The 25,831-nt window shown below is 39.1% G+C and overlaps 2 protein-coding genes across 3 annotated transcripts; one reads left to right on the top strand and one right to left on the bottom strand.

The window, feature by feature from the left end:
- Positions 1 to 24,334, top strand: LOC112806249 (olfactory receptor 5M5-like). Of its 2 annotated transcripts, none has more exons than XM_073883026.1 (3): positions 1 to 66; positions 17,824 to 17,949; positions 23,389 to 24,334. In XM_073883026.1, exon 3 carries the CDS (start codon positions 23,399 to 23,401, stop codon positions 24,332 to 24,334), a length of 936 nt encoding a protein of 311 aa, XP_073739127.1. In that variant the 5' UTR covers positions 1 to 66; positions 17,824 to 17,949; positions 23,389 to 23,398. The 2 variants fall into 2 exon arrangements, with proteins under 2 accessions (XP_073739127.1, XP_025704342.1); XM_025848557.2 differs by lacking the exon at positions 1 to 66 and adding an exon at positions 6,280 to 6,412 and having other exon boundaries at positions 23,387 to 24,334.
- On the bottom strand, positions 5,924 to 6,956 carry LOC112806250 (olfactory receptor 5P6-like). The gene has a single exon (XM_025848558.2). The coding sequence runs from the start codon at positions 6,773 to 6,775 to the stop codon at positions 5,924 to 5,926; it is 852 nt and encodes a 283-aa protein (XP_025704343.2). The 5' UTR covers positions 6,776 to 6,956.
- Positions 24,335 to 25,831: the final 1,497 nt, after the last annotated feature.

Below are 25,831 nucleotides of genomic sequence, written 5' to 3'. Positions count from 1 at the left end.
TGGCCCCACTGAAACCTGGGGGTGGATGGTGGGTATGATTTTCCTTAGGTATTTGTCTGGAGTAAGGTAGGTATGGCCAAAATGTTTTATATTCTGTTAAGGCCACTCTTTCCCAGTTCTTTGGTTAGGAGAAACTGGGTTTTCTTAGAGTTCTTTTTGTCTGTGTCTCTTTGTGGTTCTGGATGGGAGGCTTCTGTAGTATGCTGTCCAGGATATAAGGAAACCCAGCGACTCACTGCTGTGTTGTTCCTCAGGTCCCAAAATCCCTAGCAGGCTGCCTTCTTCTTTCTACCTTTAGAATCTTCCTATGCTTGTTTTATCTGTAACAGATTTTTTTTGTGTTTGGTGGTGTGTGTGTGTGTGTGTGTGTGTGTGTGTGTGTGTGTGTGTGTGTGTAACAAGAGGGGAGGACCTGAGAGGGATGGAGCTACTTCATCTTCAGTGGAACCAGAAGTCTATGCTTTAAAAAATTTAGAGATATTTATCTACCTCCTAATTTATTTTGTGCCAGAAAGTTGGTCATCAGACCAAGTTAGCCTGACATATCCAACAGAGAAATCTCTACCCTGAACTCTGAACAGTAAGAGTTGACTGGAAAGGAATGTATCCGAGACCGATGGAAGTCCTCTAGTGGTGAAGTTGTCTTGAAGAGCCCCACACCCCAGCCTGTCAGAGAGTATATGCCTTAAAAGAAGGCAAAATATTGAGAGGATATTTGTGACCTTGAGCTTTTGCTTAACCTTTATATGCTTCAGTCACATCCTCTGTAAAATACAGATTAGGAAACAAAAAACTTCATAAGGTTATTCTGAGGATTAATTAGGTCAATATGTGTAAATCCCTGAGAACGGTACCTGGAATGTAGTAAATACTCTTATAGTGTTAGCTCCTATTGCTCACACTGGTACCACTGGTACTACTCCTCTCACTAACATTTGATTTCTAGATCTTCTAACTCTCCACCCATGTAAAAACAAAACTTTTACTAAACAAGGCTGGGATTCTAGTTGCCAATCTGTGGAACGGTGTGGAGGCAGTGGCGTAGCTGTGCTGAGCATGAGTTTGTGCAAAAGCCTGTCACAACTGTAGCAGGATCTGACCCAAACATTTAGTCACTTGCATCAGGCTGAAGCATTCAGCGGATCAGTGGCCAGGATTCTACAGCAGCAGAGTCAATGGTTCGCACCAGAGCAAACACTCATTCAGTCATCCATTCCCTTAATAATTTTTCATTCATTCATTTCAAAGATGCATTTTTGCTTACTGTGTGTCATTTACATGCATGGGGAAAGAGCAAAGACATGGTGGTAGCTATGGAAAGCTTTCAGCATTGTGGAGAAAACAAATATTAAGTCTGTAAGTGCACTGAATATACTGAAGAAAATATGCAGAGTTCTACAGGTGTACTTAATTGGTTCTGGAGCCTCAAGACGGCTTCACAGATAGGTAACAACACTCAAGTTTGTATCTATAGCATAAGTAGGTGTTACCAAGGTAAGGGGGGGTAATGAATTCAGGTAGGGGCACTGCATGTGAGAGGGTGCTGAGGCAGCAAAGTCTATGGACCTGTTTAAGGATTTAAAAGAAGACCAAATGATTGATTCTTAGAGTTTGGGTATTTGGAGACCAAGGAAGACTGGCGAGAGATAGAAATAGAACAGGGGCTGTATTCAGGACTCTGTGAGTCATTTTAAGAATTATTGCCTTTTCAAATGCTACCAAACTTTTAAAGAAGAGTTTAATACCTATTCTACTCAAACTATTCAAAAAATAGAAGAAGGAAAATTCCAAATTCATTCCATGAGGTGAGTATCACCCTGATAGCAAAACCAAAGATACCACAAAAAGGGAGAACTACAGGCCAATATCTCTGATGAAAATATATGCAAAAATCTTCAACAAAATACTAGCAAACAGAATCCAACAATCCATTAAAAAAACCATTCACCACAATTAAGTGGGATTCATTCCCAGGATGCAAGGCCAGTTCAATATTCACATATCAATCAACATGATACATCACATCAGTAAGAGAAAGTATAAAAAACCATATGATCATCTCAATAGATGCAGAAAAAGCATTTGACAAAGTAGAACATCCAGTCATGAAAAAAGTAGGTTTAGAGGGAACATACCCCAACATAATAAAGGTCATTTATGAAAAACCCCCACAGCAAACATCATACTCAATGGGGAAAAACGACAGCTTTGCCCCTAAGATCAGGAACAAGACAAGGATGTCCACTCTCACCATTTTTATTCAAAATAGTGCTGGAAGTCCTAGCCACAGCAATCAGACAAAAAAAGAAATACAAGACATCAAAATTGGTGAGGGAGGAAGTAAAACTTTCACTATTTGCAGGTGACATACTATATGTAGAAAATTCTAAAGACTATACCAAAAAACTACTAGAACTGATAAATGAATTCAGTAAAGTCATAGGATACAAAATAAATGTGCAGAAATCAATTGTATTTCTATACACTAATGAAGCAACAAAAATAGAAATTAAGAAAACAATTCCATTTACAATTGCACCAAAAATAATAAGATACCTAGGAATAAACTTAAACAGTTCAGAGACCTGTACTCTGAAAACTATAAAACACTGATGAAAGAAATTGAAGACAACACAAAGAAATGGGAAGACATTCCATGCTCATGGGTTGGACGAACAAATGTTAAAATAGCTATACTACCCAAAGCAATCCCTATGAAAATACCAACAGCATTTTTCATAGAACTAGAACAAAAAAATCCTAAAATTCATATGGAACCACAAAAGACTCCAGATAGCCAAAGAAATTTTGAAAAAGAAAACCAAAGCTGGAGCTATCACAATTCCGGGCTTCAAGTTATATTACAAAAGCTGTAGCAATCTAAACAGTATGGTACTGGCCCAAAAATAGACACATAGGTCAATAGAACAGAACAGAAAACAAACAAACCCACTATTATATGGTTAATCCTTGACAAAGCAGGAAAGAAGATCCAGTGGGAAAAAGACAGTATCTTCAACAGTGGTGGTGGGAAAATTGGTCAGCTTCATGCAAAAGAATGAAACTGGACCACTCTCTTATACCATACACAAAAACAAATTCAAAATGGGTTAAAGACCTAAATATGAGACCTGAAACCATAAAAATCCTAGAAGAGAGCACAGGCAATAATTTCTCTGACATCACCCATAGCTATATTTTTCTAGATGTCTTCTCAGGCAAGGCAAACAAAAGCAAAAGTGAACTATTGGGACTGCGTCAAAAGAAAAAGCTTTGGCACAGCAAAGAAAACAATCAACAAAACTAAAAGACAACCTACTGAATGGGAGAAGATATTTGCAAATGACATACCTGATAAAGGGTTAGTTTCCAAAACATATAAAGAACTTATAAAACAATACCCAGAAATGAAATAATCCAGTTAAAAAGTGAACAGAAGACATGAACAGACATTTCTCCAAAGAAGACATCCAGATAACCAACAGCCACATGAAAGGATGCTCATTAGCACTCATCATCAGGGAACTGCAAGTCAAAACTACAATGGGATATCACCTCACAGCTGTCAGAATGACTAAAATCAAAACACAAGAAACAACAAGCATTGGTGAGGATGTGGAGAAAGGGGAATGCAAGCTGGTGCAACCACTGTAGAAAACAGTATGGGGGTTTCTCAACAGTTAAAAATAGAACTACCCTATGATCCAGTAATTGCACTACTAGGTACTTACCCCCAAAATACAAATACACTAATTCAAAAGAATACATGCACCCCTATGTTTATAGCAGTATTGTTTATAATAGACAAATTATGGAAGCAGCCCAAGTGTCCATCGATACATGAATGGATAAACAAGAAGTGGCGTGTGTGTGTGTGTGTGTGTGTGTGTGTGTAATGGAATATTACTCTGCCATAAAAAAGAATGTAATCTTGCCATTTGCAATAACATGAATGGAGCTAGAGAATATAATGCTAAGTGAAATAAATCAATGGAGAAAGAGAACTACCATATGATCACACTCATATGTGGAATTTAAGAAACAAAACAAATGAGCAAAGGGAAAAAGAGAGACAAAGCATGAAATAGACTCTTAGTTATAGAGAACAATCTGATGGTTACCAGAAGGGAGGTGGGTGGAGGAATGGGTGAAATAGGTGATGGGGATTAAGGAATGCATTAGTCATGATGAGCACTGAGTGGTGTATGGAATTGTTGAATCACTATATTATACACCTGAAACTAATATAACAGTGTATGTTAACTATACTGGAATTAAAATTAAGTAAATAAAATTTGCCTGTTTTCTAAGCTCTTTGGGAGATATTAATGAAAGAAGTCATGGTTGTATGGAGAATGAATTGGAAGAGCATAAAAGAGGGTAGAGGAAAGCTGGTTAGGGTTGTATTAGCATTATCCAGAGACACAGAACCAATAAAAAATATATATGAATATATAAATACACATACAGAGAGAGATTTTAAGGAAGTGGCTCACGTAATTGTTGGATTTGGCAATTTCAAAATCCACAGTGCAGTCCAGCAGACTTAAAATTCCATAATAGTTGATGTTGAAGTCTTGAGTTCAAAGTCATTATCCCTCTTTTTCAGAGGACCTCAGCTTTTTCTCTTCAGGCTTTCAACTGATTGAACAAGCACCCCTCACATTATGGAGGGTAATGTACTTTACTCAAAGCCTACTGATTAAATGTTAGTTACATCTAAATATACCTTCACAGCCACACCAAGACTGGTGTTTGATCATAGCTGATCACCATAGCTTAATCAACACATAAAATGAGCTATCACAGGAGTCCTATTGTAAAATAAATGTACAAGTGGTAGTCTGAAATACAAGTGCTGACAATGTAATGAAAAGAAGTAGGAAGTAAATATTGGACTCTGAATGTATAACATTTTGTGACTGGATGCAGAATGTGAAGGGGGAAAAGAAATCCATTTCTCTCAGGGTTCAGAATCCATAAACTGAATGAGGGGCCTCTTCCTGGGATGCATAATATTGGAGGGAGCAATTTGGGGTAGGAAATGATACTTCCGTTTGAGATAATCTGTTCTTGAGTTTCATTAGACAAAAATATTTTTGTCTAAAATGTTAAAGAGAGGACTGGGAAAGAGAAATAAGTTGTGGTAATTGTCAGTACATAAAGGTAAGTTAAGCTTCATGGGAAAAACACAATCCCAGTCTCCTCCAGCTTCCTTCACAGGATGTGAGTCTGCCCATGAACAAGTCTCTCCAAGAGTTGTCCCTGAGGAGTTCAGGGTCATGCTCACTCCCACAGAGAGGTCACCTATCTCACCTGACAGAAGCATTCACAGGTTAGTCAGGGGCATCTCGTTCTGTTCTTTTATGAGGTCCCTGCAACTAGGCTGGAACCCAGAGACCCAGAACACAGGCCAGCATTTATGGGTCCACAGAGCCCACCCCCAGCAGATAAGCTTACTGCAAAAATATGTTTCCAGTAATTTTACTGTCTGGTTCCACTTGGTCATTTCCCCTCAGGATGTACTCAGTCATAATAATTATCATGCTTATTTCAGGATAAACTGCTGTTGAAATGGACTTAGTCTTAAAGGTTTAGAGGTACAATAACCTTAACTAATACAGAGAACTGCTTTTGAAAAAATACGAATGAAAGTTATGATTTTCAGTTGATTAGATATGTTTTCATGTGAACCAATTTGTGTTTATAATTTAAATTAAAATTAATTTTGTTAAAGGTAACTCACTATAAGCCTCTGATCTACAAATTGATATCAGAAAATCCACCCTCTACTTTACTCTATAAAGCTCCATGCTGGCTGACATATGGACTGACATGTTTAGACCACAGACACTCAATATCCTTTTTATTATTATATTTATGGTATATTATTTTATCAAATACTATAAAATAACAAGCTTCACTAAGAAAATACTTTTCTGCCCAGCTCTCTCCTCAGAGCCACCTTCATCTCACTGTTCCTGAGGCTGTAGATGAGGGGGTTCAACATGGGGATCACCACCATGTAGAACACAGACACCACCTTGTTCTGGTCAGTCGAGTAGCAGGACTTGGGCATCACATAAATGAACGTGATGGTCCCATAGAACAGAGTGACCGCTGTGAGGTGGGACGCGCAGGTGGAGAAGGCCTTGTGGCGTCCCTCAGTGGAGCGCATCTTCAGGATGGTGATGAGGATACAGATGTAGGAGACCACGATGACGCACACCGTGACCACAATGATGGAGCCAGCCGTAAATGAGGGGACGACTGCGGGGGTACTGCCATCAGAACAGGAGCGTTTAACTAAAGGAGCAAAATCACAGAAAAAATGGTTGACTTGATTTGGTCCACAGAAGAGTAAAAAAGAGAAGCAAATGGTGAAAGAGGAAGCATTGAGAAAACCACCTACGTAAGTCACAGCGAGTAGGCAAACACAAACTCGCGTGCACATTTTGGTTGAATAAAGCAGTGGGTTGCAGATTGCCATGAAGCGATCATATGCCATGGCAGCCAGCAGGAAGCACTCACTTGACCCAAAGAAAACAGCTGAACCCAGCTGGATGGCACATCCAAGATACGAGATTGTATTTCTCTCCACCAGGAAGTTTATAAGCATGTTGGGTGTGACAGAAGATGAATAGCCTAAGTCAGCCAAGGCCAAGTGGCTCAGAAAAAAATACATAGGGTGGTGAAGCTGAGAGGACATCCTGATCAGAATGATTGTGCTGAGGTTGCCAGTTATGGTCACCAGGTAGACACAGAGGATGATCATGAAGAGGAAGACTTGAAGGACAGGGTCATCAGTTAGGCCCAATAAAATGAACCCTATCACTGCAGTGTGGTTCCCACCCCCCAGTGAATCCAGGAGGCAATGTAGCAGCTCCCCAGATGAACCTGTGGTGAGAACATTGCAGGAGTTAGAAATTCGATGGCTTCATTTTCGTTAATGCACAAAGAGGTTATTATAAACAAGTAAATATTCAAATTAAGTTTGGCCTTTTTTCTTTTTTACTTCAGAGTAAAAAATTTATATTTTACATATAGTTTTAGAGTAAAAAGTTTAGGTATTTATGTATATGAGTATTCTCTATTTTAAGAATTCAGCAGAAACTAGGAAACCTTCAAATAATGTACCCTTTTCTCTTTATTTATAAAATGTATTTAAAGTAGCTTTAAAGCTAAAGATTAAAAACATAAGACTTACATAAAGAACAAAAGGAATGGTAAGCATAACAGAAAGAATGAAAATGTGTATAATAGCCTATATTTACACATTTTAATGGAGTCTTGGGTAATAGCTAACGTTATGGAATGCTTACTAAGTAGTGGGCACAGGGTTAAGAATTTTGTATATATAGTTGTATAATTTCTATGATATAATATTAAACATTTTTATATGATTTATAGATGTGGAAACTGACCTTGAAAATATTAAGTAATTTATCTAAGTTTATGTAGCATGTGGTAGAATCAAAATAGGAATCCCAGACAGTTTGAATCTAGTTCATTCCTTTGGTAGCTATGCTATAAATGAAATTAAATAATATTTAAGATGAAGCAGAGTCTCTTGGAAATGGGTGGATAACAAATTACCCTTTCTACTTGAGAATAGCTAACATATAAAAAAGGTACTAATCACAAAGTTTACAGTATCAGTAAAACAAGACCATTTTTTAAAAAGGAGAAATACAATTTTCTTAATAGGACAAAGAAGAAATAGAAAGGAATTTCAAATTAAGGTTATAAATGAAAAGTCACCTATTATAAATTTATTAGGTACATGTAATATTTAAAGTATTGTCTTATTAAGTAGATTGATATGTCAATCTAATTACTCTGCAAAACATGATTAATATCTAGGACATAATTAAACTACATTTATTCAGACAAATCATTTTCTAAGGTAGCAATGTTCTCCCATTGGAGAATTACAGAATAAAATAATTTTATTTTCAACATAATGTACAGCTGAATGAAGTTCCAGCCTGAAAAGTTAAGAAGTTTACCCATGTCCACCCAGCGAGTGGCCAGATTGAATCTCATCTCCATGTCTTCTGGCTTTATATTCTAGACTTTGTCCATTGTATCTGCTTGCGTGTAAGCTAAAGCATTCAGAACAATAAGTAAAGGAAGTCTTTCCGCAAGGTATTTACTAACAGTAAGTCCCCAAAGCATCTCAAGACTAGTGAATTTAGTAGCATTAATGTTGAGTTCCGAGTTTATTTAGATGGGGTAAGAAGACCATGTGAGTTTCTGGTCTTAGGAATGGATAAATGATGAATCCTGGTACCTGGAAGTATGCCTATTTAATATGCACTAAATAGGCCGCAGAAATGTAGATTAACTCAGCTAAGGTCACTTGTTAGCTGACTGCTGGCTTACATCTGCCCTGTTTCTCCACAATGACTTGAGAGTAGAGATACAACATGAGTGAAGTCATGAAAGCCAAAATCCTACCTCTTGAAATAAGAATTCATTCATCCTAGAGCAAGAAATTCAGTCATTGTTACATAGCAGCCATGCTGTCTTATATTATTGTTTGTCTTTAGGAAGAAATCTCTGAAGACTCTAGAGATTGAACTGTGAATTTAAAAGCACCAGAGATCATTATCACATTCTTCAGTGAATATGGAGCAGTTCCCTTCACACAGACACAGCTCATCTTTAAGGGTTCTGTCAATTCTCAAGCGATCTTTTTGTTTTTGTTTTTGTTTTATCTAGATAGTGGTGCACTTTCATTTGATAATTATTGGGAGTGTAATATAAGTTATCTAATGGCTGAATATTGGCTCTAAGTGCACTTTGATATTTCAGGTTAAGGAATACTAAAAATATGAAATATAACTTTAGCTCCATTCATTCAAAATGTGTTCATTTTGGGAGTATTTTATAGTGATAAAGGTAAGGCACTCCATTAGGTACCTGGGGTAACAGGGTGGAATGCCATGGAAGGTTGAATTTTAAAAAAGACAATTTTTAAACATGTATACATTTTTTCCTAGCAAAAAGTAGTAAATGAGTATCTTTAAAATTGTGTGTACGTAGGGAACTCTGTAGTATAAAGATGTTTGGGATGACTCCCTGATCAGACTTGGCCTGCATGCCTCAAAGGTATGACTACTGGCTAGTGGTTTATCCCACAAGAAGGATGATGATAGAAACAGCTGTCTTCAACCTGAACACTCAATCTAATTCTCTTGCTAAACCAAATTGTAGAAAGTCCTATCTCCCCTTCCTGATACACCCTTGATGGATTTTCCAGTAATAATGCTAACCAACCTTTGTTCAGATTTGACTCCTTACCAAACACGGTGCTTGATTTTTTGCTTACATTTTCTCATTTAATCCTCACAATAATTTGGTGAACTAAGTATTTCCATTATTTTAACTTTACCAAGAGAAAGTTGAAGCTTAGATTAAGCCACTTGTCCACATGCGCTCAAATGGTCGAACTAAATCCTGGTTCAAAATTCAGGTCAGACTAAACGCTAGACGGTGTACTTTTAACTAGAACTGCCGTCCAGGCAACTTCAAGACTTGAGTGCCTCAGTGATAACCACTGGTTCCCAGCCAGTCCTTGATTTAGTTTTCTCTCTCCCCTTAACACTGCCTAATTCCCTACAACTGGTGGGGCCTGCAGTCTGTCCCTGAGTGATGTAGTTTTTGGAATGTTGGTGAGGTTGGTGGGGTCTGAAACCGACAGCCAAGAAAGAATTCTTGAGACATCTTTAGTGCAAAATGGTGGTTTTATTAAAGCTCAGGGACAGGATCCTTGGGCAGAAAAAGCTGCTGCCCCTGGATTGTGAGGGGCAACTGATCATATACTTTAGGGTGGGGAGAAATAACAGGAAGTTCCAAAAGGACTTTCATATGCTGAAGAAGACTCCCAGGATACCGGGAGACCTTGCTGTTGTCATACTAAGGCTGTTTTTCCCTCTAGCAAGGCATTAACATTAGGACAGTTGGGAGCTTCCTGGAGAAGGGTCATACTCCACCTGCCTCAAGATTTGTCAGTGGGTTGCAGATTATGAGGACATTTAATTTTATCTACATTTCTTCTGCCTTTGTTTCCCACATCACTGAGAACCAGGCCAGTTCCAGTAATTTCCAGTACTGTGTTCATCAATAACCAGCTCCTGTTGATTTTACCTCCTAAGTGATGTAGGAAAAGACATTAGGATTCAAAGCTGACAGCCAAGAAATAATTCTTGAGAAGTCTTTGGTGCAAAAAGGTGGTTTTATTAAAAGCATGGGGACAGGCCCTGTGGGCAGAAAGAGCTGCACTGGGGTCAGGAGGAGTGGCCGATTTTATACTTTCAAGTTGGGAGGGGGTTAAGGATAGTGTAGGTCTCTAAGGAATTTTGGAAGCAAGGTTTCCAGGACCTTGAGGGGGCTAGCTCTTGTTGGGAAAAGGTCGTTTATTACCGTCTAATAAAACCTTAGTCATGAGACCCTTCAGATGTGTATCAGTGGGCCATATGCTCGGGGGATGATTGCCAACACGTATCTTGGGGGGTTTAGAGATAAAGGAAATTTCTAAAGGAATTTTTATATGTTAAAGTAGACTTACAGGATCCTGGCCGGGAGGGGGGATTGGGCTCGGATTGCCTTTTGCCCTTAGCAAAGTATTCACATCCAGGCAGTTGAGTCCTTAGAGGAATGTCACTCTGCCTGTTTCAAGGACTTGTCGATGGACTGTAGGTATTAAGGAAATTTCAATAATTTTTCTTCTGCCTTTGTTTTCCAAATCACTAAGTTCCTCTCAAATGTTCTTTGCCTCTCAACGCTGCAATAGCTGTCCTTATTGATTTTCCTATAAGCACATTTGGCCTTCCACACAATAGCCAGAGCGAGTTATTAAAAGGATTTAATATTATTCACTTTTTGCACTGTCAAATAATTACATGCCCTTAGCTAAAATGGCTCACTGAGCCATACTAGTAGGACTGAATAATAATGATAATAAAAAATGAGAGGAGCATCATAGTAGTAATAGCAGTAAGTTAATTCTAGTGTAAACATTCTTTCCTCCTTTTCTAGTGGAAAACAGTGAGTGACAGAGGCACCTGTTACCGCTGGAGCAGTGACGGGGCTGGGGTTCCAGAAGCAGAACAATGCCTATTTGATTTTTTGAGAGTGAGAGGGAGGGGCAGAGGGAGAGAGAAAATCCCAAGCAGGTTCCACACCCAGTGGAGCCCCACACAGACTCCATCTCAGGACCCCAAGATCATGACCTGAGCTGCAGTCAAAAGTCCAACGCTCAACCAACTGAGCCACCCAGGCATCCCACAATGCCCATTTTAAGTTGGGTTACTTGTGGGGCGCCTGGCTGGCTCAGTCAGTAGAGCTTACAACTCTTGATTTCAGGGTTATGAGTATGGAGGCTCTGAAGCCAAGGCTTACTTATCTTATTGCAATTATAAGCAAAGACATTTTCAAGCTCATTAGAACAATTAGTTGCCTTTGATGTGAAGTTGTTTTCCTGAAACTAGACTTTGGGTTTGGATTAGTTGGCGCAGAGTAGATGGTTTTAATGACTCCTCGGGGAGCAGGGCAGCCTTTACTCATAGTCAATTTCAGAGACCACACTGAGTCTGAGCATTAGTTCAGGGAGTCACATCTCCTATATCTGGAACTGAAGCTGAGGTGCAGAACTGAAGACTGGCCCCAGAGACCTAGTAGGTGAGACACCGTCTCTGCCTACCTCTGTCTCCCCAGCAGCTCAAGGTAATACATTTGCAAGGCATGACACTTCCCCAGATAATGGGGCCATTAGAGCAACAGGGGATGCCATCCATTCTTAACTCTCCCTGTGTGTGTGTGTGTGTGTGTGTGTGTGTGTATGTGTGTATACACATTCTTCATTATATATATGATTCAAACAGAAATTACAAATACTAGAGAATTTCATCTTCTCCCACTTTGAGGCCTGAAACTACCTGGCTCTTTGAAATCAAACAAACCTAGCATTTTTAATAAAATTTCTAAAATCTCCATTGACTTTTTGATGGATGACTGGTAACTTTGGTATGATAAAAAAACTCCCCCCCCCCCCCCCCCCCCCCCACTGAGAGGGGCCATCTGGTCAGGTTTCATTCAGGAATCAACACAAGCTTAAAATAATATCCCATGTCAACCGCATTCTGGCAAATGGACACACGTTGACTAAGTGAGAGATGAGAATGATTCTAGGAATGTTAGGATCTAGGTTTCAGCAAATAGAATCTGACTTATAGTGAAGCTAGAAGAACATAAATGAGGCTAAAAAAGGCATTTTTAAACTCATAAAAAGATTACCTTTGTAGAAATAACCCATGGCCAAAAAGATACTGAATCTTTTATTAGTTGTACAGTAAAACAGTTATTGACACCTCCACCTTCGGACATCACAGATGTCCTATTCTGTCCTGTTTTATCAGATTGCTTTTCTCAGCTGAGTTCTCTAATAGTTAAGGAGATGAGTAGATCAATTTTTGTTTTTCTTTTCAAGTTATACACAAAGTGTATTTTAAGCTTGTACATTTACAAATTAAGTACTCGGGGGAGGGGTATCCAAACAATAATAGTACAAAAACAAATGCAAAAGCAATATGAAATGTACAAAAAAGGAATTTGAAATTGGGCATAACTAACTAAGTACATGGACTGAAGCAAAAAGGTCTTCTTATTTAACTACATGAGTTTGTGAATAAGCTAAACTAATTCTGAAAATAGTTTACAGATTACAGAGCTGAGTATGTAACAGTAGCTTTGAAGCATGAATTAGCTATTTAATGCTATAGTTCTAGGTATTCGGTTGGTGTATAAAGGACATTTTTTCACATAAAGTGCTATTGAAGGGAGTAGGAAAGAAAAGGATGTGAGGGTTCAGTCTAGCAATGAATATACTGTGAGCTCTTTGAGTGTCTACCCATGGGGGAGGAGGAGACACCTGGAGTACCAAATGCCAACATCTTATTATCTGATTCATTCAATCTTATGCATCTTACCATCATGCTTTAAGTCATATGAAGTTGTCAACAGTGCCCATGCCAGTTGTACCTTAATATCTTCTTGTTTTCAAGTTTGAAAATATATTTATTCTATCTTTCACAACTGAGTAATGATTTGGCTAGTTATAGAATGCTTGGCTGGAAAGAAATGCTTTTACATGAGCATTTTGAACCAATGTATTGTCTTCCGGTTTTGAGCATAGCTGTTGTGAGATGTGTTGATGCTTTTCTAATACCGTTTTGAAAATCTCTCTCTCTGGAAAGTTTTTAGGATTTGAAATTTTATGATGGTATAACTTGGTGTGTGACTTTTTTCACTTACTAAGCTGGGTAACTGATTTTTTTTTTAAAGATTTTATTTATTTGAGAGAGAGAGAATGAGACATAGAGAGCACGAGAGGGAAGAGGGTCAGAGGGAGAAGCAGACTCCCTGCTGAGCAGGGAGCCCGATGCGGGACTCGATCCCGGGACTCCAGGATCATGACCTGAGCCGAAGGCAGTCGCTTAACCAACTGAGCCACCCAGGCGCCCTGGGTAACTGATATTTTAATATCTTCTTAGATTACGATCGAATCATGATATAGCATCAGAATTCCTTCCATTGAACATTTTTACACCATTCTTTTACCCAGACATTTTTATTCTTCAGAAATCAATTGCTACAGTTGGTCTCTAGTGTAGGTGGAGTGTTATCAGAATGCATGCCTGTAGTGGTGTAATTCAAGGAAGGAGTGAGAGAAAATAGGACTTAAAAGAGAAGATCCATAGGAGCAAATGTCATTTTTTAAAAAATCATGTTCAATGTTGTTTGTACACACTAACAATGTGGGAGTTTTCTGTACGAAACTGACACCAGAACTGTGCTGAAGGAAAGCTAGTTATCTATATCTCAGTCCCTCTGATTATTCATTGTTTTCCTCGGTGTCTGCTATTTTCTCATTCCCCACCCTCCTCCACAAGAAAAAAAATCAAGAACAAACAAAATGGAGAAATTCAGTGCACCAGTCCCAAACACTTCCTTCATGAGTTCCCAGAAGATCAAGAAGTCCCTCTTTGTGTTTTTCTTAGCATTGAATGTCGTCATCCTGGCACAGAAACAGGAGACAATTCTGATACCCAACTTGGTTGGAATTTCCCTTGTCTCATGCACATTTTAGCCTGCAGGGGGGCGCTGTCTTTCCTTCTGCATACTGCACAGTCTCCTGTTACCGAGAACAGCCATTGTCACGATGCGCACCTTTTTACAGATTTGTTTCTTACATGCTCCACTTACCAGGGATGATTGTCTCCTGGCCAGAGTATCCTATGGTGAATCCATGTCCATTGGTCACCTTATGAACTATGCAATCATGGTGTCTAAAGAAATCCAAAATAACTTGCTGGCCAGGACTCCCTTGAGTTCAAGGACACATGTAATGGTAGCCTCTCTACTGCTGCTTGCTGAGTGGACCATCATCCACAACCCCACAGACTCTAGCTCTTGGATATTGGGGATTTCGCTCAGCTTTCTTTCCTTTCTTTCTTTCTTTCTTTCTTGCTTTCTTGCTTTCTTGCTTTCTTGCTTTCTTGCTTTCTTGCTTTCTTGCTTTCTTGCTTTCTTTGCTTTCTTTCTTGCTTTCTTGCTTTCTTGCTTTCTTGCTTTCTTGCTTTCTTGCTTGCTTTCTTTCTTTCTTTCTTTCTTTCTTATGTCTCTGTAAAGATTGCTAGTGCTATTAGGACTGTCTTTATCTCCCAGGTCTCCAACCTGGCTCTAGTCCCAACGATTCTCCCTTCTGAAACCTTTTTTTAGCTACATTTTCCACTTCTCATTCCTGGGTCTATCCAACTTTCTTGTTTGAAATTCCAAAACAAACTGGCTAGGACCAGGTGACCATGGCCATGAGCATGCTGAATCCCCCGTCACACACCTCAAGGCATTCTTAGGGAGGGAATTTCCCAGAGACAGGACCAAAGAAAAAGACTGTTGAATGAACTTCAAACTATAGACATGAACTTCAAAGGAAAGCAGTTCTTGCTGTTAACAATTAAGCTGAACTGGTGTCACATGGCCTTAGAAACTGGGATACTATGTTTGAATTACAAAAATAATTATTTATCAAAGGCAGGAAATCAAAATGTTTTACATAAAACAAGAGTAACCATCCATATTGGAAATTTTGTTTAGTGGTTGTTTATTGTTTTCTCAAAAATTTTCTTTATACCGCTCCTTTTTTTTCTGTTGCACTCTGTGGGGCTCTTTGGGTGGTAAATACAGAAGGCATTCATTTCTCAGTGTGTAACATACCTTGTTTATCTTGAGCTTATGTAGTAAACAGCAAAAATCCCGAGTTACTCTCATCTGCAGGCTTTGCTATCGGAAGGAAAATACATATCAAATTAATTCTAATTTGCAAGTACTAGGTGTGTCATTTTATTGCAAAATAATTCTCTCTTATAGCACGTTACTGAACAAATCCTACAGGTCAATATGTTGATGTCACTCAAATCAGTCACAGACAGACAGATGCCATCAATCAGGCATCCGAATTGCAAAATCCCCAGTATAATCACAGCCCAAATTGTCTCTTTTCTCAGATCATAAAGAGGCCTTCCTCAAGCCAGGCAGCCAAACTGTTTAATGGGAAGTCACAGCATGAGCATGACTCACAAATTCAAGGACAGTAAATACAAGAGTGAAGAAGCCTTTCTTTACCCCAAAGGTTGCACTTTTCCACTCAGATGTTAACACCCACATTTCTTCCAGGCCTATTTAAATTTTGGTAACATTAGGACAGAAATATAAGTGAACATTCCCTGTTGCTTAACTTACTCCACACTATTAACATGGGGACTTTCCACCAAGGAAAATCTAAATGTATAATTAAGCCTCAAACCAAATGCAACAGCTACTCCGAGGCAAAAACGGTAATTCAGGGCACCCGCCAACTCACAGTTCAGCGAAGGAATCATCACACCTGTAGGAGTTCCTGGTTGTAGGAGAACAAAGTATTAGAGGGTTTGAGTTATGCCTCTGACATCTTCACTACTAGTCACCCCCCTCGGGTGTTCACATTACCAAGCTCTTGCATACCCAGAGAATGCTTCCTTTTAAAGTTTGTCCCCAGCTGAATGCATGAATCATATGTGTACCTTCCTTCAATTCAAGTCCTTCCTAAAAACTGCAATTAAATCTCATGGCCCAGAGATTCTTCAAGATACCTTCCCCCTCGGAACCTCACTGGTGACTATCTGATACTCCTAGATCTAGAACTTCTTTCCCAGTTGTGCTGAGGAATGGGGCACAGTGTAAATTCTGGCCCCAAAGTGCCATGGCTAGTTTCCCTCAGCTTTGTTGGTATCAGTTTCTCTCCTTACCTTGCCCCTGCTGGGCACTTGCTCAGACAAGATGCAAGTGTCACCTGCTTTCTGCAAGAACAGCCTTTAGGAGGCCTAGCTGTCCCCCTTCCCCTCCCCCAATATTTAATTTCTATAATTGGCTCATTTGAGCATGAGAATTCCATAGAAAAACCAATTTTTGATATAGAGCACATCGATTATTGTTTGACCTGGGACTAGACACGAGATGTAACAGGAAAGGCAAAAAAATAGTTCAGTTGACTCTCTGCCTCTGTCCCTTACTCCAGTTCTTGCAGTAGGCCTCGAGTCCTAGGGACTCTCAAAATAGAAGTCCTGTTGCTCAGAGTCAGGGTAACCCGCTTGAGATCAGATATGGCATTTGCAAAACCATGGACTTCTTCAACTCAGCAAATCAAACCTACGTTTCACTCTATGCCATCTATAGCCTAGAAAGTCTCTCCTCTAAGCAGAATGAAAAGTCAAGACAAAAACAAGAGTAACCGTCCATATTAGAAATTTTGTTTAGGGGTTGTTTATTGTTTTCTCAAATAAAAATTTTTTTACGAGTTACTTAAAATGGCGAAGTTGACTGGGAAAAGCCACTGGAACCATGTCTCTAGGTCTGACACAAACACATTTCTCTTCCAGCTTCCTCCTCTTTGGTGTGAATTAATGCACTTGGGAAATGCTGAGAGACAGCAAATGCGCTTTCTAGTTGGAGACCGTTCTCACCTTAGCTCTGCCTTGCTTTGAAGGCTGACGTTGAGGGCAGTGTTCTTTGCAGCAATACTTTACGGGATGCACCACACCATTACAACAAATGACCTAGAGGGCCAGGTTCCAAAAACTGGAGAACTGCCCCTGGCCACATCGGGTGTACTGATTGTTCCAATTTCAGTCTGGAGGGGAATGGGGAAGAGAGAGAGAAAGGGAGTGAGGCCTATGAAACTATTAGAACATTTAGTCGCTGACCTGGCTTTGAATATGATTTTATTCCTTGATTTGGTTCAACAGGAAATATATAGCCATAGGAAAAATGAAGACTGCCTTTTTCCTTTTCATTGTCTGTTGTGATAAATATGCTAGCCAAGGCCACCTTTTCTTTGCAAACAAAAATGTCCCATATATGCATCCTAGTCACATAATCTTTGCATAACCTTACCCTGTCCCCTATAAAACATTCCCTGGGCACCCATCCCAGCCACAACTTCAAGGCCATCCACTGCATATGCCCTGCTAAGGGCAGGAAGACAGTTCCAAGTATCACACCAAAGGTTCTGGACTTGAGAATCATCCTGGGCACATGCAACAAACATCGGAATGCAAGTCATCGTTAGTTACCAGGATGATTCAGGGATTTTATTCCCAAGGGTAGTTTAAATTAAATTTAAAATATCTCCTAGAAACTCTGTATATACTGTTCCCTTGGTACCCAGGAAGCTCTGAAATAACAAGAGATAACAGACTCATTATATTTTATAAATACTCACAGGTTTGTCGGTATGGAACACAGAAACCAAGTCTTCCACATGAAGAAGTCTTCTCGCTGGAAATACTCGAGGTGGACGCTTCCAGAACATTGGAAATCCGGACTGACTGCCCGGCAGGTGCTACCGTGGTAAGCTTTTTTCATTTCTAAGGCTGCTATGGTAAAAACTACAAGGCAGTCAAGAGAAGGGTTTCAGGTCTGGGACTGTGAAGAGGGCAAGGCTTGAAGACAGGTATGCTTGCTTTGCTTCCAGCAGAAAAGCAAATGGGGAAGGATAGATTGACTCTTACTTGGAAAAGTTGGGATTTTTTTTGTCAGTGTATTATTCTCTTAGGAAACCATAGCGTGGGCCTGATCAACTCACGAAACCTCTGAAATCGCATGCAGAATGTTGTATGAGTGAAACTTTCCCAGAAACAGATACTTAGTTTTTACCAGATTCTCAAAGTAGTTCATGTGCCCCTCCCTTCCCAGGGGTTAAGAAGATTTCTTAAACAAAGTTGTTTGAATTGTTCAAATAGTGAATGGTAAAACACAAACCAATACTCCAAACTACCAAACACTGAATATATTAGTTAGACACAATAAATTTAAAGGTACCTGAACAAACTAAGAAGAAATAATTTTTCTCATAGGAATCTAAATTTACAAATAAATGGATATTAATATATATACATAAATCATATCATAAAGGACTCATAATGGGGAGGCAGTATAGTTTAGGCTGAGGATTCTAGAATCATCCTACCTGGTTTCAAATCCTGGCTCATCTACTTTCTCTACTTTGTGAATTTGGAAAAAACTACTGAATATTTCTGTCTCAGTTTTCTCATTAAGAAAATGGGGGAAATGATAATTATGTATTAAATAAAATAATGTATAAAAGTGAATGAATCTTGGCACATCAAAAGTATTTAAATAATCACTGGTTATTATCACTAAGTTTGGGAGTCATTAATCAGAATGCTCAGTATTTTATCTTTTAAAGGGATCATAAGTTTTCTCTTAGGTAGAAAATTATAAGTCAAATATTTATTATGAGAAATTTACTATTTTGTTTTTCCTGGAATTTATCATCAGGTCTAGTTATATTCTAAGAACTAATAGATAACATTAATATTATCAGTAAGCCTCAAACTTAATTGCCCATGAAGAAAATCAGAGTACATACTGGACTGAAAACTGTTAAGAAAGAGCATTCAATTAGAAGATATTTGAATGCAAAAAAAAGCATTTCCATAGGATAAATGATGAATAAATATTCTGCTATTCAAAAAGAAATTTAAAAAAATCTAGAAATTAGAATGCATTAACCATGTCTTAGAAACTGAATAGGCAAATGTGCAATTATGTAAATAATTGCTAACATAGGAAAAATATTCTGTCATGAAGAGCTGATAAATACAAGTTAGCGTCAGTCCACTGGCTTTTTGGGTCCTTCTAGAGTTACTAACTTGTTCTGCGTCACAGTTAAAGTGAGAACCATTATACTTTGAATGGAGGCAGGGGGCCTTGACCTATTCTAGAAATAAATACGAAAGCATGTCTTCTTGCTTTTGGATGGCACAGAATCCAGAACAACAAACATTTTACTGAGTAAGATTGCTTATGTACAACTCCTGAAGCTCTCAAAGTTTGGTTTTGCTTTAAGCTATTATTGAGAGAAATAAGACCACAGCAAAATAGGCCATGTCTATCATAAATAAACCGGGAGTATTAGAAAGGCCCATACTTAAAAGGATCCTTACCATTTCCTGATATGAGTAGGCCTGGACATACCAGGGCATCTCAGGTGACTGCTCTCCCCAGACCTTCAAGATATAATTTTCCCAAAGATCTATCCTTGAACCCTTGCTGTTACCTATTTCTCTGTCCCTGTTTCGTCTCATGGATTCTCACAGCTTTTACCGTCTTCTGTCCATTAAAGGCTCCCAAATCAATATTGCTAGCTGTGCCCATGCGGTAGCCACCCACCATCCCCTCAGACTGAACTCAACCCCCTTCACTTTTACTTCACTTCCAGCCCAGACTTTCTATTTCTACTAAAAGCACTACCTCACAGTGACTTGTTATAAATACAGTGGGAAATCTGCTTCTTTTTCTTCCCCCCATTATGTCCTCAACTTTATGGGTGCGCGCGCATGTGCGCGCGCGTGCGTGTGCGTGTGTGTGTGTGTGTATTTAAATTGTGTCAGATCCTCAGGAAAGAGAAAGAGACAAAGTAAAATTTAATTGAACTACCAATTCTCAGGTGACCATTATCCTGGTCTCTCAGACTTAAAACTTGGATCTCAGTCCATTGCCAAGTGACACAGACTCTGCCTTTGGGGTATCTCTCCATCCTAACATCCCAGCCGGTATGCCTACTGATGGCTCTCTCCCTCCCTTCAATGCACCCTGCACATGCTCCCAGAGTAACTCCCTGAAAGCTTAACTCTGGTCAAGTCATTCTACTGCTCTGATGTTTAATGGATCCACGTTCACTACTGATCTAGCTATTAAAATCTCCCTGACATGTGAAATTCTACAAAATATAGCGGCCCCCCACCGCCGTCCGGTTTGTTTCTCACTCATCTCCTTCAGATGCGCTTGCTCTTAACAGAAAGGATGCTCACAGTCCCCCAAACATGCTCTGAGCTGCTCTGACTTAAGTCTTTGCTCAACTATCCCTTACTAAAATGTTCTCCTTGAATCCATCTTTCACTTTTTGAGGTTCTTTCCATTTTCTATGACCATCCCTGTACATTCCAAAGGCTGCCTACCCCCTATAGGATACAGACCAAACTCCTCAAAATGGATGAGGCCCTCAATTTTCTAGCCCAGATGTGCATTTACTTGTAGGCAGTACTACCCTTAGAGCCAAACAAAAGGGACACTGCCTTGGCCACATTCTTCCCGGCAATTCTGGGCCTCTTCCTACTGCACCACACTCCATGGGACAAGGCCAAAAGATGCCCCCCCAACCTCCATTCATCCTATCCTTCCCTTCTAGACCATCTTCCAGGTACCAAGACCCTAAAATTCCTCGCCCAGATGGCCCTCAGAGTTTACAAGAGTCTCTCTCCCAGATCACCCTTACAAGAGTAAACCACAACGCTAATGTTCACATACTTAGGGCTTAAGAGAAGCCAAGGGATGGCTCTTTGCAGGGGTATGAAAAGATGCATACATGTTCCAGCCACAGATGTGGGTTAGAGGCAGGTTCTCATGCCACCTCATTCCAGCATGGACCTCCAAGGATTCTGCCTTCCAGGTTATTATAAAGGTACATTTGTTGAGGAGAGAGCTAGAACATATTTTATTAATTTGTTATCTTTACTTTTAACTTTTATTTATTAAGGCATAGATATGTAGGCCCGCATTTGTGATTCTTGCCCTGGGTCCTGCCAGTGTCAAAGGCAGGCTTGCTTCTAGGGAGCTTGTATTTTAACTACACCAAATATGTGCAGTTCTTTAAAGCCTTGTTTTTCTCAAACATCAGTTATATTGCACAGGCTATTCTGTCTGTCTATATGCCTGAGAGTCCCCTTGTGCTTTTGGAGCACACTTTAAGAGGTTGAAAGGTAAAAATTTGATCCTAGGGTCCTGGGATCGAGCCCCGCATCAGGCTCCCTGCTCTGTGGGGAGCCTGCTTCTCCCTCTCCCTCTACTGCTCCCCCTGCTCTTACTCTCTTGCTCTCTCTGTCAAGTAAATAAATAAAATCTTTAAAAAAGGTAAAAAATGCCAACTTTGTCACTATTTTTAATATTAATCAAGAAGGACTAGCCAATGCAAGTTGAAAAGAGAAAAGAATGAAAGATCCTATACAGAAATGAGGGAAGAAGTTCATATCCTTTTCATAGTATATGAATCTGTATTTGAAAAACCCAAAAGAATCGACTAACAACGATTTTTAAATGATAGGAAACTATAGTAAAGAAGATAATTATAAAATTAATTTACAAAAATCCGTAGCTTTTCTATATATAAAAAGTCCTTAAATAAACCACAAAATAAAAAAAAAGCTTCCTTTACAATAGTTATAAAGAGATACAACATTTGTAAATAGACTTCAAAGAAATATGTAGGATGTTTATCTGTAAAGTTTATATTTTTAAAATATTTTATTTATTTATTTGAAAGAAAGAGAGAGATAGCAAGATAGTGAATGAGCAGGGAGGAAAGGGAGAAGCAGACTCCCACTGAGCAGGGAGCCCGATGTGGGGCTCAATCCCAGGACCCTGGGATCATGACCTGAGCCGAAGGCAGCCGCTTAACCGACTGAGCCACCCAGGCACCCCTATCTGTAAAGTTTAAAGAAAACTTTAAAACTCTGTTTAAGAAAGTCATTGATAAATGACATACATACTTTACTTACAGAAGTTTTGATTGTAAAGCTGTCAATTCTCAGCAAATTAACATACCAATTTAATGCAATAGCATTCTAAGTGAAAACAGGATTATTTTTATTTTTTTGGAACTTGATAAAATAATGTCAAAGTTCATCTGGAAAATATACATGTGAAAATAGCCAGAAATTTTGTTACTAGATATTAAAACCAATTCTATAGTACTGTATTTAAATGTTTGGTCCTTGTTCTAGAAGGAAACTACAAAGAAAATGAATCCGAAATTGACCCAAGTACTTATGACTGTTTTACTATATGATAAGGCTGGAGTTTTAAATCAACAAAATCAGCTGGAAAATTGTTTCACCAACAAATGGCTTTAGAACACCTCGTTAACTATTTGGATAAATAAATGAAAAGAGTTGATTACCTCATTCTTTATATCAAAATTAAACTCCAGAGAGAGCAAAGATTGTAATGTAAAAATGAAATCCGGTAAAGACCTAGAATAGAGCAAGAGATAATTTTAAAAATAATTTTAAATCAAGGAAAGTTTATCTAAGTATGTCACAAGGATCAGAATTCAAAAAGAAGATTGATAAAGTTGACACCAAACCCTTTAAAATTTACTGTGTAGCACAAAGAAAAAAATACCAGACCAATCGGCTGAGTGACAGACTAAGAAATAACTTGCAATACAGGTATCAAACAAATGGTTGATTTCCTTAATGAGCAAAGAGGCCCTGTAAATAAAATGCTTAGAAGACTAACAACCTAATAGGAAAATTAGCAAAGAGACTGAACTGAGCAGTCATGAAAAAGAAATACACATGCGAATAATTGTTTGAAAAAATGCTAATAACCCCTACTCATCATTTTTAAAAATCAAGACAACATGAGTTGCCCAGTCTTCACCATTATGACGGCAAAGGTTTAAAATTTGATAAGATTTTGGGTTTGTGGGAAAACCAGCGTTCTCATACAGTATTGTTGGGCGTTAACCCAGTGCAACTTACTTGGAGGTCACTTGGTCAGTTTCCATCACAAGAGAGAATGAACCGACTCTGACTTCTCTGAGTCTGTTTTGGCAGAATAAAGCCCCATGGCTAATGACAGTCTTTTACCGTTGGGATTGGGGAGCCAAATTTCTGTCATCTGGTCCTGGAACAAAGAGGTAAGAAGTTTGTATTTTTAAGTCTAATCATTTTGAAGCCATGTTTCTTCTTTTTCCAACAAGAGAGAGAACAAAATGGCAAGAGGCAATCAGACCACAGTGACAGAATTTGTCCTTATGGGATTCACAGACCGTCCAGAGCTCCAGCTTCCCCTCTTTGTGGTGTTTCTGGTAATTTATCTCATCACCTTGGTAGGAAACCTTGGCATGATCCTGCTCATCAAGGTGGATTTGAAGCTTCACACCCCCATGTACTATTTCCTCAGCCACCTGGCATTCATTGATGTTTGTTATTCATCTTCCATTGGGCCCAAGATGCTGCAAAATTTATTGGTGAAGGAAAAAACCATCTCCTTTTTAGGCTGCTTTGCCCAGCTGTACTTCACCAGTGCTTTTGCCACCACCGAATGCTTCCTCTTGGCCACAATGGCCTATGACCGCTACTTGGCTATCTGCAACCCCCTGATCTACGCAGCCATTATGACTCAGCGGGTCTGCAAGGAGTTGGTGATAGGGGTCTACACCTACGGCTTCCTAAACTCTGTAATACAAACAGTTCTGACGTTCCAGTTGTCCTTCTGCGACTCCAACATCATTCACCACTTCTACTGTGCTGACCCCCCTCTCCTTGCCCTCTCCTGCTCTGACACTGGCAACAAAGAAAAGCAGCTCTTGATCTTCTCAGCAGTGAATCTCACTGGATCCCTCCTGACGGTCCTCATCTCCTACATGTGCATCCTCTTTTCCATTCTAAAAATCCAGTCTTCCGAAGGCAAGTGCAAAGCCATTTCCACCTGTGCCTCCCACCTCACCGTGGTCGTCATCTTCTATGGGACGCTGTTTTTCATGTACCTGCAGCTACCTAAAGCAGGGGATTCGTGGAAGTACAACAAAGTGGTCTCTGTGTTTTATAGTCTTGTAATTCCCCTGCTCAACCCCTTGATCTATACCCTGAGGAACATGGAAGTAAAGGACACCCTGAAAAAGATGCTAGAGGGCAAAGAGCCATAGTGAATGAGTTGTCAGGATGTAGCTTTGGGAAAGTAGGATATGCTGACACAGTATAACCAACATGACTGAAATTTAGCAGGCCCGTTGCCATGCGGTCCAGCCAGGTTGGATTTTTTTAAAGACCAAAAGTACCGGACCACTTGCTTGACGTGGTAATATTGAATCCAACCAATTATCATGGACTAATCAGAATCGATTTATAAGCTACATAGTGAACAGCTACATCCTTCATATGTTGAAAATGAAGTGGCTTACTACCAATTAGGTAACAATATGGGTTCTACGTTTTAAAAGATCCTAAAAAGCAACATTCTGGGTGAAACTATAAATTATTGAACCTGAGTACAAAACCCCACACACGAATATCTGTTATTAGAAACATTTTCCAGCATAAAACAGCCTATATTATAGCAAATCACTTGTTAGTCTTGAAACATATTTCTTCATAACATATTACAATAGACGGTAGTTAAGTTTCAAGACCAGATCGTGAAAAGCTTATTTAATCCAAATGTAGTTGAAATACTGCATGTTTAAAATGAACAATAGATGTAATAGTATTATAGCAAGAATGAGGGGAGGAAAGAACAGAAAAACTATGAATCAGTGAAATGGGGGGGGATTTGTTTGTTTAATTAGAAGTGATAAGGTTTAGGCTACTTTCAGAGATGCTAAAAGCGGTCATTTATTCAACCACCAGGGTTTATTTTCTCTAGGTTCTGGAAAGCACAGCTACCGTGCAGTGTAGTGGGAAGGGGGGAGGGAGGAGTCCTACCTGACCTCAACAAAGGGAAAGAGGGAGAGTCTCCTAAGATCACCAGGTCAGAGTATGCATATTTCTGAGAAATGAAATTATTGTCTTAAATAATCTGAATGATCTAGAGAAATACTTTAGTTTTGCAACATTTTCCATGTTCTTTATTTCTATTTTCACAGATCTGACTGTCCCACTTTCTTAGAAATCTGTCTAAATCTATAAGTTCTTGCTGTTGTTGAGGATAGGAGCAAGAAAAATCTCTTTTAACTTTTTTATTTAGGCAAGAATATGAGCATTCTGTGGTCTTTCCAAGCCTCTGTTTTAATATTTCCTCCAAAATAATTCTTAAGATGTACAAATCGGCCACAAACCATTAGGTTTTTGTTTGTTTTCAAATGTGATTTGAAAGTTGTTTTCAAATGTGACTATTGTTTTGAATTTTTTAAAAAATAGCTAAAAACATATATCACCAACCAATTCCATAGAAATTTAAAATTAATCAAGAAGCTAAGGGGCTCCTGTTGCCCCCAGATTAACACTTCAGATACTATGGGGCCATCTTTTATTTTATTGCTGCTCCTGATCTAGTAATTTAGAAAAATAAAAATAGTTAAATATTTATAACATCTTTTACTTAGCTCAGAAAGCCTTTCTGGAGAGTTAAATCGTAGGCTCTACGCCGAAACACTTGGGGATGGGGTGTTGGCCACGACTAAAAAGAAAGATTGCTAGGATTAAAG

The sequence above is a fragment of the Callorhinus ursinus genome, unplaced genomic scaffold, assembly GCF_003265705.2.
Source record: "Callorhinus ursinus isolate GAN/ISIS: 27379988/994484 unplaced genomic scaffold, GSC_fseal_2.0 scaffold49, whole genome shotgun sequence".
Taxonomy (NCBI): domain Eukaryota; kingdom Metazoa; phylum Chordata; class Mammalia; order Carnivora; family Otariidae; genus Callorhinus; species Callorhinus ursinus.
This window is presented reverse-complemented; position numbering and strand designations above follow the sequence as displayed.